General features: G+C 45.4%; 1 protein-coding gene across 1 annotated transcript in view; it reads left to right on the top strand.

The window, feature by feature from the left end:
* Positions 1 to 536: 536 nt before the first annotated feature.
* LOC309544656 (uncharacterized protein) overlaps positions 537 to 20,324 on the top strand; it is a gene marked incomplete at both ends in the record, with an annotated part of 64,593 nt that continues 44,805 nt past the window's right edge. The window contains 2 exons of the mRNA XM_082243567.1: positions 537 to 686; positions 2,932 to 3,562. Coding sequence (XP_082099693.1) covers positions 537 to 686; positions 2,932 to 3,562 — 781 coding nt within the window. The remainder of the gene's footprint in view (positions 687 to 2,931; positions 3,563 to 20,324) is intronic.

The following is a 20,324-nucleotide window of genomic DNA, read 5'->3' as shown; positions in this document are numbered from 1 at the left end:
CCAGTGTGTCCGTGACTCCGCGGCTTGCAGGCAAGGAAGGAAGTCAGAACGACTGAACGGAACGAGTACAGCCAGTCAGCCAGCCAGGTGAGGGGGTGGAGGAGGATGCTCGGGGCTAACAGCTTTTTTACATGAAGAGGAGACCCGGGGCTTTTCAAAGGGACACTCGGGGCTATAGCCCCTGTCAGCCCCCCCCTGCCGACGCCACTGCACGGATCACATATCTTCCCAAACTTCTGTGGGCATTGACGTCCCATATACGTTAATTTATATAACGGGAGGGCAGAGTCCACCAACGCCTGCCATTGGGCGACCGTCGGAGGAGCCGACCCCCCCCCAGTTCTGTAACAGAGCCTTCCTAGCATAAAAAGACAGATATAATATTAACAATTTTAAATATTTGGCCTGCGTCACCAAACCACCCAACCCAAAAGAAGTATCCTAGGGTCAAGGGGCATCTGTACTGCCGTCACAGCACTCATTTCAGTCACCACAGCCTCCCAGTACTCCCGGATCCCCGGACAGTCCCATACCACATGAAAGAAGGTTCCAACCACCTGCTGACACTTAGGACACATTTCAGAGCGCGAAGGGTAGATCCTAGCCAAGCGCTGGGGAGTATAATACGCTCTATGCAGAAATTTAAGTTGGATGAACCTGTCTCTGGCCGAGATCATGGTGGGCAGGTATTGCTGAACCGCTGGACCCCAGTCATCCTCCAGCAGTGTAGGAACATCTTGACGCCAGCGCCCGAACAGGGACGAATCCCCATCCGGTTGACCACACGTAAGGCGGTGATAAACAGAAGACAAAATCTTGTCCGCATTGCGGGTGGTCAAGAACGTCTCCACTCTATGAGGGGCAATTTCCATCGGTGCCGGAAACTGCGCCCGCACCGCGTGCCGCAGCTGTAGATATCTAAACAACATCTGAGACGGGAGTCTAAACTTCTCCCGCAGCTCAGGGAAGGGTAGTAAAGAGCCCGCCGGCATAATGTGCTGTATTGTAACCACCCAGTAACCAGCCCAGACACTAGGATCCGGGATAGACCAGAGGTGGGACAGTTTAGGGTTCCCCCACAATGGAGTATGGGGGAGACCGTCCCCCTCTCCCCCGTGGCCCCCAGCATCTGCTCCCACACCTTCACCACCGTACACATGGAGGGAGTCGCCTGAGCTGCGGCCCTCCGTCCCCTATAGACTAAAGGCCCGTACACACGTACCGATCGTCGGCCGACAGAACGTCCTACAAATGTTCGCGGCTGGCGTGTTTGTTGTTTGTCTGTTGAAAAGTGCTCAAAACTTGCCCAGGACATTTGTCTGCCGACAGAAAATGACGTCACTACGTTCCACGCACGTTCGCCTCTACAAAAGAGGAAGTGAGTGTTTGGCCGTGACCCTTCTGGGCATCTCGCGCTGATTTCGGTAGCATTTGTTTGGTTGACGTCATTTCGCTATTTTCCGAGACATCGTTCGAGAATTTATTATGGCGACCGTGAATTCGTCCGTTGCTGTCGTTAGTGTTGGAGTTTTGGCTCTGAGACGACGTATGAGCAATAGGAAGAAGAAGCGGACCTCCTGGACGAAAAATTGGTTGCTTAACTGTGATCAATTTTCTCATATGTCCTTGCTGAGGGAGCTCCAGGAAAATAATCCTGATGACTTCAGGAATTATTTGAGGATGACGGATCCCATCTTTCACCGTCTTCTTGCCCTGGTGTCCCCCTATATTCTGAAGCAGGATACTTGTATGCGGCTTGCAATTACTCCTGAGCAAAGGTTAATTGCGACGTTGAGGTATCTTGCAACAGGGAGAAGCCTGCAGGATCTGAAGTTCACCACAGGCATCTCCCCCAAGCACTGGGAGTCATCATCCCTGAGACCTGCTCTGCCATCATCAAGGTCTTGCAGAAGGACTATATCAAGGTATGTTTTTTTTTTTTACATTACATGTATTAGTAGTTTCACCGAATTATGATGTTTTTGGATGTACAGCAATTGACACAGGCCATTATTTGTAAACTACCCTCTGTCCGCATGCACATAGTAGTAAAGATGTAGATTATCTTAACCATTTGTAAAATTACCCACTAACCACCCCACCATTCTCTCCTATGTGTCCCTAAACGCATTGCCTGTTAACAGTATGTCAAATTTTTTAAATTTTATTGCTTTCCCTCAAACAATTATTCCTTGGCCAATGTTTTAGTATCTAGTTTATGATTTATCTAAAATACATCAGTCCATCCATTCCCACCTATGATTCTGTATGTTTATGTAATGATGTTAAAACCTTCACTGACCACAAGCCCTTATTGATGTATAAATGCCCAGTTTTACTTACCTATCCCCCACCCACATGCTAAATCTCAAAGTCAGCATATACCAAAGCTCAAGCTCAGAGGTCTTCAAACTACGGCCCTCCAGTTATTCAGGAACTACAATTTCCATCATGCCTAGTCATGTCTGTGAATGTCATAGAATTACAAGGCCTCATGGGATGTGTAGTTCTGCAACAGCTGGAGGGCCATAGTTTGTAAATCTCAGCTCTAGCTGGTGAGTATAATGGGCCATACACACTATAAGATTGTCAGAACAATTTATCCTTCCGATTTACCAAAACCAAATAATATGAGGTCCAACAAACACTTTCAAATCCTATGCAATCTGGTAGGCCCTTGCACTACATAGAAAAGGTAAATCTGCACAAAAAAGTCTTCAGAGAATCTTATAGTGTGTATGGCCCTTTACAATATAAGAACAATAGGAGGTTGAAAATAAATGTATGTAGATGTTACATCCCCAAATCCAAACGTTTGCCTTCCTGTTGTTTATATTTTTAACAAGTTGCATAAGCATTTAACAGACAACTGTGTGTGTAATTAATAATGTGATGTGCTCAAGCACTAATTTTTCTTTTTTCCCCCCACAGTTTCCTTCAAACGCAGAGCAATGGCTGGAGATTTCTGATCAATTTCTGGAGAAGTGGAATTTTCCCAATTGTGGGGGTGCTATTGATGGGAAGCACGTCCGCATTGTCCCCCCTCCGAATTCCGGCACATTTTATTATAATTATAAAGGTTTTTTTAGTATAGTCATGCTAGCCATAGTTAATGCAAACTATGAGTTTATTTATTTGGATATTGGCAAAAATGGCCGCAATTCGGATGGGGGAGTTATTGATCAGACGGAGTTCGCTCGTCGTCTAAAGAACGGCACTCTGAACCTGCCATCCAGGGAGCAAACTGTTGAGGGTATGAGCTTTGTGTTTATCGCAGATGAGGCTTTTGCACTTGGGGAGCATCTCATGAAGCCCTACCCTCAGAGGAACCTCACCCCCGACCAAAGGATTTACAACTACCGGTTGTCCAGAGCTCGCAGAATTGTGGAGAATGCCTTCGGGATAATGTCCAACCGGTTCCGGATATTCCTGACGTCCATAAACCTGGCACTGTACAAAGTGGATAATGTGGTCTTGTCTTGCTGCATTTTGCACAACTTCCTACGCAGGAATGTACACAATTATGTTTTGCAGCAACTGGATACGGACCCTGCTATGCCAGGTACAAGTGGAGAGGCCCAACCTCCTGACCAAGTGGAGTCCATGACGTCAATGGAAGTTGGACGGTCAGGATTGGCATCACACAGGGCCCGTCAGATCCGCCAGGAATATCTGGACTATTTCGTGGGGAGAGGAGCTGTGTCCTGGAAGCAATCAATGTCACACACACATTAATGTTGGTAAAGATTTGACACACAAGATAAATGTCAGCGATCTATTATTTTTGAACACATTAAACAAAAATTGCTATGATTCTGTATTGTGGATTCTAATCATTTGGGCACATATGGCCAACATAATTTTTGTTGTAAATCATGTGTTATATATGTGTGACTTTGGAAGGGTTAATACATTCATCAGTGGGTTTCTTTGCTGTAGTCTCTCACCAGCTGATCCAAAGTGATGATGGCCATGTGTTATTTTTTATCCAGTGGTGTAAATACAAGGGCCTTCTGCACCCCATAAAATTTCCACAAACCCTCTCACATAGAGAACTAGGTCACACCCAAGGTTCATCTAATGTCACCTTACATTGGTGGTCATTGTCCAGAAGGTGCCCATACTATATATTTCATATAATACATTAGGGTATTAACAACGTACCTACACCTGTTATGTTGTGTTCATTTAGGACATCCTTCTCACTGCCCACCAATGTTAGGATATTTCAGTGTTATGTGAAACTTGATCATTGTTCATCTCAAAGTGTTATATATATATAGGTAATGGAAAGTGAACTAGAGCAACGAACAAGCAATACACTATAGATTACACTGATCTCCCTACACTGATTGCTACTGGCAATATCAATGCCATCTTGAATCCTAGGACTGCTAGTACCTTGAGTGTTGAGTCACACTTATGCGATGTGGGAAGTCTGCGACTTTTCAGCCTTCCAGCATTGCATAAGGGTGACCCGCCACTTACTTTTTGCACAGGATTGTATTCCACAAGTGTTAAGCACTGTGCGATCCAATCCAGATACATCAGAAATAAAGGGTCATGTGCGACTTGTATGCGTGTTCATTGCGAATGTAGCCATACAAAGTGTATATGTCTCAATTCACACTGCACATCTGATGGCATGTAATATCGTAGCGCACTGCTCCTTTATTACATGCGATCAGATGTTCATGCGAAAATCATCTATACAGTTTGTATGGCTCAATTCGCACTGCACTCGCACAAAAGTCGCACATGATGCATTTATTCAGCCGCATCAGGATAGGATCGCACAGTCGTTCAAACTTGTGTGATCCGATCCTGTGTGAAATGTCAGATCGCACTGTGATATGCGTTAAAACTGGGGGTATCTTTAACATTTCATTGACACCTCCAGCAACTCGCATATGGCAGTGTCAAAAATGCTTACATTAACATGTAAATATGGGAATAGGACAGCCATCATACATTTAGTGCTTCTTTACACAGCTTTAGACCTCGACCCCCCAACGAAAGTCTAATAAAGAATTGAACACACATTGTTGAATGTAAAAACGTTTTAGTATCAAACATTCACAGGGTTAGGGTGTTGGAAAGTGCTTTTCCCAAACTTGGGTACACTCTTTAACATCTGAGTGTCATAAAACTGGCATAAAATATTCTATAAAGATTGGAACATCCCAATACAAACAGTAAAAACTTTAAAAAAAATTTTTTTTTAAATTTGGCAAGCATGTCCACAAAATCACGCATTTTTCCTTGCAATGCCGTTGCAGTCTCTTTTATTTGCTCGAGGTCTGAGCAGCATTGAAGAGCCTCACGGGTCAATTTGGCCAATGTGCAAGTATGTAATACATGATCTGGAAAATAAAATACAACGGAGTCAATGTGAATCACCTACATGAGGTCATAATATAGAAACATTTGGTGTCCAGGTTATTTTTAATTACTCTCGAGTTAATACCTACCCTGTTCTTATGCTCTTTTGCCCTAGGCTCTTCATCTTCCTCCTGTCCTCCTCCAATGCTGTTGCTGATGATTCTGCCGGTCTCCTGAGCTTACTATATATTCATTAGGGGTGTGAACGCATGATGACGTCATTGTGAGGGCATGGTTGTAATGTATATATATTAAGATGCAGAGACCAGAGACGGGCAGAATGCACGGCAACAGCATCGGAGGAGGACAGGACAGGAGGAAGAAGAAGAGCCTAGGGCAAAAGAGCAGACAACATAAGAGCAGAAGATTGGACAGCAGAAGAGTGGAGAGGAGAAGATCCAAAGAGCAGAGTGGAGAAGACCGGATGAAGATATTTAAGAACATTTCAGAAACGTCTCCTGTCGTTATTCACATACACTTCCATTTATGTGGTTAATGTGTAGGGGTACTATGTACCCCATACCCATTCACATAGTGATTGGGGTCTGGGATCTGGGGACCACCCTTTGTTAAAGGTTGCTTCCAAACTCCTAGGAACCCCCTGGACGCATGACCCCCCAAAACCACCAGACAGGGTTGTGGGGATGAGGCTCTTGTCCTCCTCTACATGGGAGTAAGGTGCTTTTGGGTGTGCGGTGCAGAGGCCCCCTGGCCCAAAGCAATAAAACCCCCCCATGTTGAGGGCATGGGTCCTGCTGTGGTCCAGGGGGTGTTTGTTCCGCTTGCTCGTTCTCTTTCCTGGCCTGACAAGCTGCATGCTTGGATAAGGGTCTGGTAGGGGTTTTGGGGGTAACCCACGCTGTCTTTTTGTTGTGGGCCTACCCTCAAACTCAATACCACACACAAAAGGCCTGGTTGTGAACTTGGGGTGGACACCCACGGTGGGTTATTCAATTTGTCTGTGTAGTTCCCCCTCAAAAATCTTCACAGCGCAGGTGGCCCCGCAAGTCAGAGCATCCTGATCCGACTTACGGTGCCACTTCCATTCAAATAAAGAGGCTCCCATAGGGAACTAGTGTTGGACAATTGGAGGCTAAAAATAATATTGATATAAATCATTATGAAAAAACCTACGTGGGCACACAATTGGCTCTTGGACACTTGGTCCTGGATCCTCCACAGTTTTGGAAGTGGCTTCCACGCTAATTGCCAAGTTGCGAGGAGATCTGGGTTCTGACATGGCTGGGGATGCCACATCCTGGCATGACGCAACATCTGCAATGTAAATTTGTAAGGGAATACAAGAATATAAGGTTAAACAATCATTGCAAATACACATATTTCTATGATCCCACTACACAAAAATCTGTGCCTACAAACCTTCATGTTGCTCTGGTGTTTCGTCACTTGTTGGCTCCACCAGAATCACCTCAGGAATAATGTCTTGATCTACATAATACAAAAAAGTTGCCATATCATAAAAGTCACAAGAGGTACATTTGTTAGGACATGGTGCCCTGCTTGATAGCTCTTTTAGTAACAAATATGAAGACATGTACATAGTTATCTACGAAAAATATGGTACATTAATGTTTGACAGTGCATAGGAACCAATTACCTTTAGTGGAATCTGTGCCACCTTCTGGGCCCATGTCCTCATCTTCTTCGGCAACTGCCGATGGAGCTGCCAAACCTCTCCTCCTCCTTTCCCATAGTTTGGCACGGAGTTTGCATTTTTCTCCTATTTAAAGGTTTGAATAATAATCTGTGATTAATAGGAATGTTTGCAGAGAAGATTCGTGCAGGAAAGAACGTTCGTTGCAACACAATACATATATTTTTAACTATGGCTTCCTGACTTTTAATGTCATATACTAAAACATCAACAATAGATCGATCTAATCACGACATGACAACTAAAATGAGTAATCTAACTTTTTACATAGACATTATAATCTAGACATGTTAATACAACATACACCAAATTATAAAAAACATATTGCATGTTTAAAAAAAATAAATAAAAATAAAAAACTTACTTTTTTTCAGAATCCGATGGATTTGGGAAAGCTGATCCTGCTCACGGTGTTTCAGGTCGGACCACCGTTTCCGAATCTGATCTTTCGATCGCTCAACGCCGAATTTTTTCAACAAACAGGCCACCACCTTATCCATGATGCCATCTTTCCTGGCATTGGGCCGCTCGTAATTAGCCAACTTGCCATCATAGTCCATTTTTTCTAAAATGGAGACCATCTCCACCATTTCTGGCTTTGTCATGGGTGTAGCCCTTGATTTTCTGGTGGCCCAATCACTTCGGCCCCCACTTGATGAACTCTGAGATCTTTCAGACATTCTTCTTGATTAAAAGATTGTTCCACTGCTTCAGGTGTGAGTGTCACATGTAGGCCTGATCTTCAGCACGTACACACCCCTGCACAAGCCTGCCACTGAAGGAGGAGTTGACGCCTGCGCTGTATTTAAAGGACGCCAGATCGTTCGGCCGACGATTCGCTAGCGGACATATCGAGGGTTGGAGCACGATCGAGCGGCGAATCACGACTTTTCCCCACAAACAAAGGTACGACTATTTTAATAGAAAGTGTGTGTTTTGGGCCCTATACAGCTTTTATTAGGAATATCTTTATTATGTGCCAAAATACATGCTATTTTAATATGTTTTGTGTTGTGTTGTGTCTTGCAGGCATATACTGTCCTGCAATATGGTGGACAATTACACCAGCCACAACTTTCTAATAGGTTTTATTGATGAGTTCAGGCAACTGCCGTGTTTGTGGCAAGTGAAGTCGGCGGATTATAAAAATAAAAAACTCAAAAAACAGGCCATGGACCATTTGGTGGCGTTCTACAAGCCCGTCTGTCCTGGGGCAAATTTGGAGTATGTAAGGCGAAAAATCAACAGCATTCGCACTGCCTACAGGCGGGAGGTCAAAAAAATTGAACAGTCCACCCAGTCTGGAGCAGGTGCACAGAAGATACATGTACCACGGCTGTGGTACTATGATAACTTGCGATTCCTGTCCGACACCTTGGAATCCAGGCCATCCATATCAACACTGCCTTCTACTTCGGCAGAGGGCTCAGTGTCGGTTGATCCAAGCCAGGATGAGGATTTCCTAGAGGAGAGTTTGACTCAGGTATGGCATTTCACTATATATTGTCTGCTAAAATTTAATCATGTAACAAAATTAGAAGCTAAACCATAATTGACCCTTTATGTAAATGGGCATAGCAAGGGGTTGGCATGACAGGCAACCGCCAGGGGCGCAGGCCAAGGGGGGTGGGTCACAAAAACATTGGCATTGGTTTATTGTTTTTTTGAACAATCCACTCAGCCTGCACACCCCAGAACCCCCAGTTTGCAGGCGGATTCATGCAGGTGTAAAACATTGAGAGCTGCTTCATGCAGGTGTAAAACATTGAGAGCAGCTGAGCCAAAAGACCAGGAGACTGAGACTGCCTCTCACTGCATCCCCAGCACACCTCCGGTCTTACAAACAGTGCTGCATCCCCAGCACACCTCCGGTCTTACAAACAGTGCTGCATCCCCAGCACACCTCCGGTCTTACAAACACTGCTGGAGCCTCAGCATTCCTCTGGCTCAACCTTTTTTAAAACAAAACTAACAGCTCCTGCAAATGATCCATCCATCCTTGCTTCCATGTCTCTGGTCTCTCACTCTGGGTCAGCAAGGCAGGTGGCTCCCTTATTCCTGTTTACCTGCACCGCTTCACCCTCAATGCCCTACATCAAAGCCCTCTGCAAGTTCAGGCCCCTCTCTCTCTTCAAACCCCCTCCTCTCTCTCTCACACCCCCTCTTTCTCTCCCTCTCTCTATCTCTCACCCCTCTCTTTCTTGTTTTTCACACCTGAGACAATGATTGCCCACTAGAGAGCTCTACACTGGGCAAACAAGGGACAAATGAGAAACATTTAATGCCCTTTTATTTTTTTTTTGGGGTGGGTTACATTTTTACATTGATCTTGGGGGGGGGGGGGGTTGTTGCCAAATACAGCTCCTCAACAAGGGCACTGGAGACCCTAGATACGCCACTGTATGTAAAGTCTGCTATTTGATCACAATAATATAACAAACATGCATTTTTATATACACTATAACATTCTAACCAATTGTTCATTTCATCAACAGGGAAGTATGACTGAGGAGGAGCCAGGTTGCAGCCAGGAGCCTGGGGAGCCTGGGGAGCCTAAGGAGCCTGTGGAACTATTTCCACCACCACCTCCTGCCAAACGGAGGCAAAAGAGAAACACATTGATGACATCACCGATGAGTTTATACAGGAGGCCACCATAGCCCTACGTCGTAAACCGGAGGCCAATGAATAATTTGGCAACATGACGGGCAAAATTTTGGATAAGGTGGAACTCAACCAGTGTCAGTATGCCCGAAAAATCATACTCGATGTGCTGCAAAAGGCTGAAAACGGCATCCTTAATGAGCACAGCCATGCATGCCAGGAGCACCCGTGCCCTCCACCTCCACAACAGCCACCACCTCGCCAAATGCCACATGGCCAGTGGCAATATGGCCAGCAGGATCCAAACCTGCCCTCATGGCAACCTGATTACAGTTACCACCAACTTTAATTTGTGTAACCCCCTATTATTTATTTTACCCCTGTTTGGCAGTTTCTATTTTAATTTTGTCCAAATGGACCTTTTTTATGTTTTGTTTATTATACGGAGAGTATTGATGTTTTCATTTCTTTTTTCAGAGATACAAAAAATAAAGAAAATTGAAAATAAAAAATGGCCTATCTGAATTTGTTAACATGTTTAATATTGTGCATAACCTGAAAAATATGTTTTAGACATTAATTCATACAAGAATAAAGGGTCATATCAATAGTTAGATCTTTGCTGTTAAAAAAATAATAATGGTGAAGAGTTCAAATTATTTAATTATAAAATTTGATAGAATAGACAAACATTATCTTCATCATAACAGAACACATGCCTTTTTATTCGAAAAGTATGGCATTATGAGCAGCATCTTCCTTCTTCTCACATTTATCAAGATGAGCATGTGCTCCGCATTTCACCTATTTCTTGGACTTCCGCGAGCCGAAAGTTCTTTCTGGATAAAATGTTGAGTTTACTAGAGAAAATTCTTCCGGGAACTCATTTGGTTTGATCATGCGTGTTGGGATTTGTAGCTGTGTGTCGGCAGAATTCTGTACTGACTGGCGAACAATCGTCCGTTCTGGTGTCGGCATACAAAAATTTAAATGCTTGCAAGAAAGACTCTTGTCCGCAGAATGTGCGCAGACAGCTGTCGGAAGTACCATACTAACAAGCGTACAATCGGCAGATCTTTCGTCCGCCGACGTTTGTATGCCGACGATCGGTACGTGTGTACGGGCCTAAAGTTTGACAGGGCCGCATAGGAGCCCATGATAGCCGCTTCCAGGGTAACCGCCGGGTTAGAGCGAGGCTGGGCAAACCACCAGCGCACCGTAACCAGGACCGCAGCCCAGTAGTATTTCCTGAAACACGGCAAAGCCAAGCCTCCCGAGCCGTGCAAAGTCGTATGGCCAGGGGCTCAATGGCAAGGGCAAACAGGCCTGGAGACAACGGGCAGCCCTGCCGCGTCCCCCTACCCAACCGGAATGGGAGGACAAGAGGCCATTGGTACGGATTCGAGCCGTAGGGGCATCATATAAGAGGCGAATCCAGCCAATAAACCTAGGGCCAAAGCCAATTTAAGCAACACCCGCCAGAGGTACTCCCATTCCATGGAATCAAAGGCCTTTTCTGAATCAAGCGAAGCCACCACACCCCGCGAGTCGCCCGTCGCAGCACATGCCATGTTAGTGTGTAAGCGGCGAATGTTGATGTCCGTGCCCTTGCAGGCATAAAACCAGACTGATCCCCATGAATCAGGCTAAGGATCACAGAATTCAGATGATTGGCCAGAATTTTCGTCAGAATTTTCGCATCCACATTCAGCAGTGAAATTGGCCGGTAAGATGCACACAGTTTGGGGTCCTTACCGGGCTTAGGCAGGACAACAACAACAGCCTCCGACATGGAAGGCGGCAAGGAGCCTGCCTCCAAGGCCGCAACAGTGCATATTTTCAGCACTGATTATTGTAGTAATGTCACTGGTCCCCCCAAAAGTGTAAAACATGTCAGTTAGGTTGCCGATCTGTCCTCCGCAATGTCGCAGTCCTGCTAAAAGTCGCAGATTGCCTCCATTACTAGTAAGAAAAAAAAAACATAAAAATTACATAAATCTTTCAAGTAGTTAGTAGACACAATAACTTTTGCGCAAACCAATCGAAATACGCTTATTGCGATTTTTTTTTACCAAAAATATATAGCAGAAAACAAATTGGCCTAAAATGTTAGAACATTTTGGTTTTTTAATTTTTTGGGGGGAATGTTATATAGCAGAATATGAAAAATATTGTTTTTTTTTTCCAGAATCGTTGCTCTTTTTTTGTTTATAGCAAAAAAAATAAAAATCGCACAGGTGATCAAATACCACCAAAAGAAAGCTCTATTTGTGGGAAACAAAGAACATCAATTTTACTTGGGTACAGCGCCGCACGACCGCGTAATTATCTGTTAAATTAACACAGTGCCGAATCACAAAAAATAGCCTAGTCAATGGTCATTAAAGCGGAGTTCCGGCCTATTTTGCAACTTTAGTGATTTCTGGAGTGCTCAATATGCTGATTAACAATTGGGCATTTAACATTTTTTTTCAGGAGTCCCTTACCTTATTTTCAGGGCATTTTTGATCATACTTCCTCCTTCTCCCCTCCTCTGTGGCCACGGCCACCGACATCACTTCCACCTTTGCATTGCATCCTGGGAGCTGTTTGTCATCACTGCCAGGAGGCTGGAATCAGGAAGAACTCCCAGAACACTCCCTGGAATCAGGAAGAAGGACACAGCAGATTACACCGCGGCTTCAGATACCCACGTCTAAGATGGCTGCGCCCAGACAGCGTTTTTAAAAGTAAGATTTTGACTAAAATCCAATACTGTACACCTTGTAAGTATGAGAATAGCGGTTCTATAAAGGGCGATGGATTAGTATTATAGGGGTATTTTTAGTTAAAAAAGGTATTTGAGGCCGGAACTCCGCTTTAAGGCAGGTAAATCCTTCCGGTCCAGAAGTAGCTAAGCCAACAGACTATTTACAAGGTTAGGTTACTAATGTTGGGTGAGAAGACCATGTGTTTATTGAGCTGGCTTTGTGCACAGGGGCACAGTCATGCTGGAAGAGAAAAAGACTGTTCCCAACTGTTTCAACAAGACTGGAAGTGCATAATTGTCTAAAATGGCTTTGTATGCTTTAGCATTAACAGCACTTAGAAGTGGAAAGAGAATTCACTGAGGCTAAACACATGGGATCTGATGTGCGGAGAGTGTATTGAGGGTATTTACATATGAGGACAGGAAGGACATATAGAGGAGACAGAGTTCCATTAACTGACACAATAGAAGTTTGGGGCCTAACCTGGTAAGCTAACACCAGAGGTGATTTGACAACTTGCCGACTGCCCCAATCAGATTTACTGTGGCAGGGCGGCTTGGCACGCGGTACACGCGGAGCTCGGGGGCCGTGCTCCCGCTGTGATTAGACACATCGGGAGCTAGATCGCAGGAGGAGAAGGCTTGATGGCCGCTGGCCTCCCGCAATCTTCACAGAAAATGACAGGACAGTCGACTGCCTATGTAAACAAAGCAGGCGGCTTTCCTGACGCACCGGCACAGTGAGATTGTGTGTCTCAGCTAACCTGAAGCACTGATCTCTCTGTGTGCCTGTCACAGAGCCCCCCCCCCCCCCTACAGTTAGCAAGCACATTTAGGCATACATTTAACCCCCTGATCACCTCCTTGATCACCCCCAGTATTAACCCCTTCCCTGCCAGTGTCATTTATACAGTAACAGTGCATATTATTTAGCACTGATTACTGTATTGATGTCACTGGTCCCCAAAAAGTGTCTCTTGGTGCCAGATTTTGTCTGCCGCAGTCCCGTGATAACTTTTGCGCAAACCAATTAAAATATGCTTTTTGGGATTTTTTTTTTTTTTACGAAAAATATGTAGCAGAATACAAATTGGCCTAAACTGATAAAGAAATTCGATTTTTTAAATATTTTTTTTGTTGGGAATTTTTTTTCCAAATTGTCGCTCTTTTTTTGTTTATAGCGCAAAATCTAAAAACTGCAGAGGTGATCAAATACCACCAAAAGAAAGCTCTATTTGTGGGAAAAAAAGGACATCAATTGTATTTGGGTACAGCGTTGCATGACCGCACAATTGTTAGTTAAAGTAACGCAGTGCAGAATCACAAAAAATGGTCTGGTCATTAAGGGGGTAAAACCTTCTGGAGCTGAAGTGGTTAATAGCATATACGAGGGGCATTTGAGTCAAACTGGGACTTTTAATTTTACAGGTATAAAAAGGGATGTTAGGGTGGTGGTGGTACTACACCTTTCAGTATAAAGTGGCAAGTGTGTCCTATTACTGATAGGTGGCGCACATGTCAATTAATCATGATGGCAGACAACAGTGTTAGTGCGTGCATGGAACAGCGCGTGATGATGAGGTTTCTTGTAAACGCAGGTGTAAAGCCCGCAGATATCTACAGAAGACTTTAAGCACAGTATGGTGATGAGACGCTCAGACGCAGTAAGACATTTGAATGGTGTAAATCATGGGTGTCCAACCTTTTGGCTTCTCTGGGCCACATTGAGTGTACAAAAATTTTCTCGGGCCGCATATAAAATATACAATATAGTTAAGGTATACAAGTAATAAAACGCCGCCGCGCCCTTCCCGCGCCACCGCGACCCCAGCACGCACTAATTTAACACAACTAGAGGATGATGAAATGAAATAGAATCAGTATACAGAGGTTTACTTCTTCTGAGAGATATTAAAGGAACACTCTAACCACCATGACCACTTCAGTGATTTGAAGTGGTGATTGTGGTAGGAGTCAGAAACACTGCACATGCTGGGATATTTACAGTTATGTGCGGGGGGATAGTTGCACCCCTAGCACATATGACTTAGGTAGCCAGAAAATGTCATGTTCTTATTCATACATGTATGAACAAGGACATGACATATTATGACAAAACACAACTAGTTATTAAAAAACACATTGCAACAATTTACACACGCTAATGCACATACCTTTTCTACTTATTTTCCAGACTGCTGGCACGGTTACTACTGGCGGATACTCCTGACGGTTACTGCTGGCAGTTACTGCTGGCGGATACTGCTGGCGGATACTGCTGGCGGATACTGCTGGTGGGTACCGCTGGTGGGTAATGCTGGCAGGTAGTGCTGGTGGGTGCTGCTGGCAGTTACTGCTGGTGGGTAATTCTGGCAGTTACTGCTGGTGATTACTGCTGGCGGATACTGCTGGCGGGTAGTGCTGGTGGGTACTGCTGGCAGGTAGTGTTGGTGGGTAATGCTGGCGGTAACTGCTGGCGGGTACTTCTGGTGGTTACTGCCGGTGGGTAATGCTGGACCCACAGGCAATGGCCAGTAGGATCCACAGGCCATGGCCAACTGCCAACAGGACCCACAGGCCATGGCCCGCTCCCAGCAGGACCCACAGGCAATGGCCAGAAGAACCCACAGGCCATTGCCAGCAGGACCCACAGGCCATGGCCAGCAGGACCCACAGGCCATGGCCTGCTCCCAGCAGGACCCACAGGCAATGGTCAGCAGGACCCACAGGTAATGGCCAATAGGACCCACAGGCCATGGCCGACTGCCAGCAGGACCCACAGGCCATGGCCAGCTCCCAGCAGGACCCACAGGCCATGGCCAGCAGGACCCACAGGCCATGGCCAGCAGGACCCACAGGCCATGGCCAACTGCCAGCCGGGCCCACAGACCATGGCCTGCTCCCAGCAGGACCCACAGGTAATGGCCAATAGGACCCACAGGCCATGTCCGACTGCCAGCCGGGCCCACAGACCATGGCCTGTTCCCAGGAGGGCCCACAGGCCATGGCCAGCAGGACCCACAGGCCATGACCGACTGCCAGCAGGACCCACAGGCCATGGCCCGCTCCCAGCAGGACCCATAGGCCATGGCCAGCAGGACCCCCCCCCCCCCCCCCCCATCATGGCCGACTGCCAGCAGGACCCACAGGCTAAAGCCGACTGCCAGCAGGACCCACAGGCCATGGCCAGTAGGACCCACAGGCCATGGCCAACTGCCAGCAGGACCCACAGGCCATGGCCAGCTCCCAGCAGGCAATGGCCACCAGGACCCACAGGCAATGGCCAGCATGACCCACAGGGCATGGCCAGCACCAGACAGAATTGAAGGCTATTTTCTATTATAAGGTTACTGGGTAGGCAGGGCACTGGGGCAGGGTAAATGGGGTGTATGGGGACGGGGAGATGGGATGTGGGGGTCAGGGTCTCTCACCTCAGTGATGCCGATTGCAGCTCCTTTCACAGCCTCCTGGGGGGTGATGACATCTTTAAGTAGCAGCCAGCGCCAAGTCCGAGCCAGTCACATGTGTCCCCTTGCAGGCTTGCATGCCCTGCCTCTGCCTGACTCCAGTCCAAAGACACCGGGAGTTGCATAAAAATATGCTGTTCTCAGAGTTTCTTCAAGTTTCACTGCTGCAGCCATCCAGCTGGTCACGACATGCATGACCCGTCACCACGCCCCCCGCCTCTGCCTGCCTCAAGACTCCGTCTCCGGGGGTTGTAGTTTCCTGCTTCCTGCTGCTCTATTCTCTCCACCAACCGCCACCAGGAATTTTAGCACCGCACAGACTACAACTCCCGGAATGCAGTGCAGCAGCAACTCAGCCAATCGGCGGCTGCGGCGGCCGACTTCCTCCAAAGAAAATGTAAACAGACAGCGGGCGTGAGAGCGCCCGTTTTGAATATATGTTAGCGGGAGACTGTCTGGAGTTCCCCGGCAGGTGGGCCGCATGGGCTGCAGGTTGGACATGCCTGGTGTAAATGTTTCAGAGATGGCCATACGTTTGTCAGTGACGACCCCGGCCATGGTGGTTCCCAGCCCACTGCAGTCAATCCTGTGAACATTCAGCTTGTGAAATGCCTGATCCTGGATAATCGACATTATTGCCGGGAGCTAACAATACATTACAGCCACGAGCAAGCTTAAATTACATTTCTTCCTTTAGAAATATCAGTATTGCTGCAGCAGGCTACATATATCGCACACATGCGCCACTTTACAGGCACATTAAGGGGGCCCCCCAGGCACGATATTTAAAGGAATTTTTCATTTTTATTGTTTCGCTTTAAGCAGTACTAAAATCACTGCTCCTGTAAAAATGATCGTTTTAAAAATGTATTAATTGATTCATGTCCCAGAGGGCAGTACCCGGGTCCCCATACACTTTTTTGGGCCAATAACTTAGCCTTTAAAATTAGGACTTTTGATTTTTTTATGTTCGTGTCCCATAGACTTTAATGGAGTTCGCATGTTCGCTAGAACTTTTCCCCTGTTCGAGATGTTCTGGTGCGAACCGAACAAGGGGTGTTCAGCTCATCACTATAAAAGACCATACATCAGCACTCTAGTAATAGTACACAACAGTATCAAAACTACATGTACCAGCAATACAATAGCAGCTTACAGTAGATATAAAGCTCAGAGACCAAGCATTCAATAGGTGACTTTAAACTGTTAGGGCATTCCAGTGGTGGCACAAATTTAAGATGCTGTCTCAAGCATTACTATTTTAATAAATCTGCAAACATGACCATACCTTAGTTTGCTTCTAGTTAGATCATGCTGGCATGGGTCCTCTGTGTCTATTATTGGAGCAAACTCAGAGCATTTTGACTCCTTTCTCTAGAACAGGTGTGTTATACTATATAGAGAGCTTATGTATCATGCCTGAGCCAAGTGGCTGGTACCAGTGTGTCTGCCTACATGCTAGGCACAGGGTTTTTTGAATCTCGTACTCCCTGGTTGGCACAGAAATGTATTGGCCAACCACGCCTAGTTTTTTTTTTTTTTTAATATATAACATATATTTTAGAAATGTTGATGATTAGCTTTGAAACTTAATATTACTGATCCATGTTACAGTATCTTTCACTAAAAATACTTGAGCTCAATAATTTACAGTTGTATCCACATATTTTTGGCAGATAATATACTTGTGAATCCAAAAATAATGTAATTCAGAAGGCCAAAAATACATATTCTGTAAAAATCTGTTGTCACACCCAGAAAGGTGAAGATTTTCAGCTTTATAGATAAATAGTTGTGACAGGTGGAGACTCTGTCACGGTGAAAGTGGTCAGTTAAAGGAAACAGAGTGTGCACATTGGCCCCGTGCAGGACTTCAGAGCGTAGATGTACAGTGGAGAAAACTGCTTTTGCGGCTTTCTCCAGGTTTTGGTATACCTGGATGGGGCTCTATAGCTTGGAGATTTCATAGTGTCTTGGGAGGGACGGAATCTCCAACTCTGTGTTCGTGTTTTGTGGATGACCAGCTGTCACAATCTGGATGGAGGCCGAAGTGCAGAGAGGGCTTCCCTTGCAGCTCAGTGCGAGTCACCCATGGAAGTGGTAAAGGAGGTGAAGCGTCCCAAGTAGCACAGGTCGCCTGTGGTGAACACCAGATGATTTCAGGAACTCTGGGTAAGGCAGGCAACTAGAGGAGTAGTAAAAGCCAGGCCGAGGGTCAAACACCGGTGATCAGTCCAAGAGCAAGGTAAGTAGCAGAACAGGGACGAGCCGGGGTCATACACAGGTGAGCAGGCAGAAACAGAGTCCTTAGGCAAGCCGGGGTCATACACTGGGAAAACAGGCAGGTAGTAGCAAGAGCAAAGTCCAAGAGGCAAGCCGAGGGTCAAACACCAGGAGGAGATCAGATGGTTCAGAAACAAGCCGGGTCACAACAGGTAGTCCAAACAGGAAACGGGAAGCACAAGAACACAGGAAGCTGAGAGATAATCCAGCAATGAGTCTGCTCCTATGGCCACCTTTTATAGGCCAGCAGAGGGCAGTGTGAATTGAGGCTGGAACGACCATTGCTATTACTGGCAATGTTGCCAGTTCTCCTACGGCCATTTCCCTGACGGGCCAGCAGAGGGCTGTGTCGATTGAGCCAGGAGCGTCCATGACTTGTACTGGCAGAAATGCCAGTACGGCTGTATCCCTGACACCAGCAGGGTGTGTGCTCAGGTGCACACAGCCCTTATAATGAGGGACTAGGAAGACCTCAGAGCTCCCAGTTGGAGACTGCTTCATCTAACAGACAGGAGGTCTGTTCATGGGGAGTCAGGAGGACTCCAATACTCTCTAGGAGTCAGGGGCTGCAGGTGGAAGCCAGTGTAGGTGTGTCTGCAAGAGTCAGGTGACGGCCTAAGGACTAAGGCCAGAGTGAAGCTGCCAGCTTCATGGTGTTCATAGGCTGGGAACCAGCGAAAAGAGCAGAGGTACTGCTATTGAAAAACTGAATAAAAGTGAAAGAGCCAGGTGGGCTAGCATTTTCAGTTTGTGATATATTGACTGGAGAAGAACCCCTGCGTGGGAAACCTATGGTATGGACTTTACTTATGCCGTTTTAATAAAAATGGGCTGCCATGCCCTTAAACCACAGTACTGACTACAGTGAATTACTGAAAAAAGCATTTGCCACTGAGCTAATGGTCCCCCCATGTTACATAGTGCATATCTTATTTTAGTGCCTCAAAATGGAGCCATGTACTATTTATCTATAAAGCTGATAATTTTTTAATTTGTTCGCAGATGGACAAGGATTGGCCCACTGAGACCTTTGCGGATCAGCTGGCATAGAAAGGAAAAGGAGAAAGTTCTTTGGCTCTTACCCATCACTCTTGTCTAGCATTGATGTTGTATGGGTTTTTTATGGGTAGCGAAAATGTTTGATCCTAGACACCTGATCAAGGCCATACATAATCCAATGCATTTCATAAACTGGGTTCAGAGAGGCATGGCTCCCACTATTTTTACTCCTAACAACAAATCTGAGCATCATAGTTTTGGGTGTATTTATCTGTCAATGGTTTGTCAACAGAGATAAAAATACAAATAAGGAACTAAAAAAAGTGGAACTATTCTCAAACGTGAAATTCAACCTTTGATAACATTCTTGCTGAGGTGGATAAATAAATTATCTGAAATACTTTTAAAGGTAGAAAATCCATCTCCTGACTCCCTCAAGTGTTTGACATATAACCAAAAGCCTGACCATTTGTTCACTGGACCTCTTTTGTAGGGTAAGATCATATTTGCTGATCTTCCCACTCCTATAATTTGTCTGCTGATCTTAAAGTATAAGTAAACTTTTTTTTAGTTTTGGATAGAGTGGAGAAGGGTTAGAATACCTTTCTGAATGATATTATAGTATGTGCCCCTGTTATGGAGATTCGCCCTCTCTAATTGTCCTCTTTACCATTATCACAAGAATGAAATTGAAAGACATTCACAAATTTAGAGTTTTAATCAAAACTGGAATAGAGCTGAAAACTTACAAAAGGGGGCACTCATTTTCATGACCCTGGTGACAACCAGGGATTGCATAATTTTGGAGGGATTTACTTCCATTTCCTGTTTTGGCTATGAGACAGAAAATTAGGGGAAATCTCCCCAAATTGAGCACAAATGGCAAAAAAAAAAAAAAGAAGAGAAAAAAAAACTGATCAGTTATAACCCTCCATTGTTACTCTACCCAAAATGAAGTTTTGCCGTTGGCTCTACTTTAAAAGAAAACTTGCTGTTTACACTGCCAGGAAATGTTTCATATTAAATCCTGCCTTTTTTTTTTTTTTATTAAACTGGTCCCTGCAGAAATGCTTTAAAATGAAACATTTCCTAGCAGTGTCAGTAATAGGCTCATACAATTCAATTTCCCACACCTTTATGTTGACCTGGAAGGGAATTTGTGATA

The sequence above is a fragment of the Pelophylax lessonae genome (genome assembly GCF_965119305.1).
Source record: "Pelophylax lessonae genome assembly, chromosome: 1".
In the NCBI taxonomy this organism is placed as follows: domain Eukaryota; kingdom Metazoa; phylum Chordata; class Amphibia; order Anura; family Ranidae; genus Pelophylax; species Pelophylax lessonae.
The sequence above is the reverse complement of the archived record's forward strand: the minus strand, read 5'-3'. Positions and strand labels throughout refer to the sequence as shown.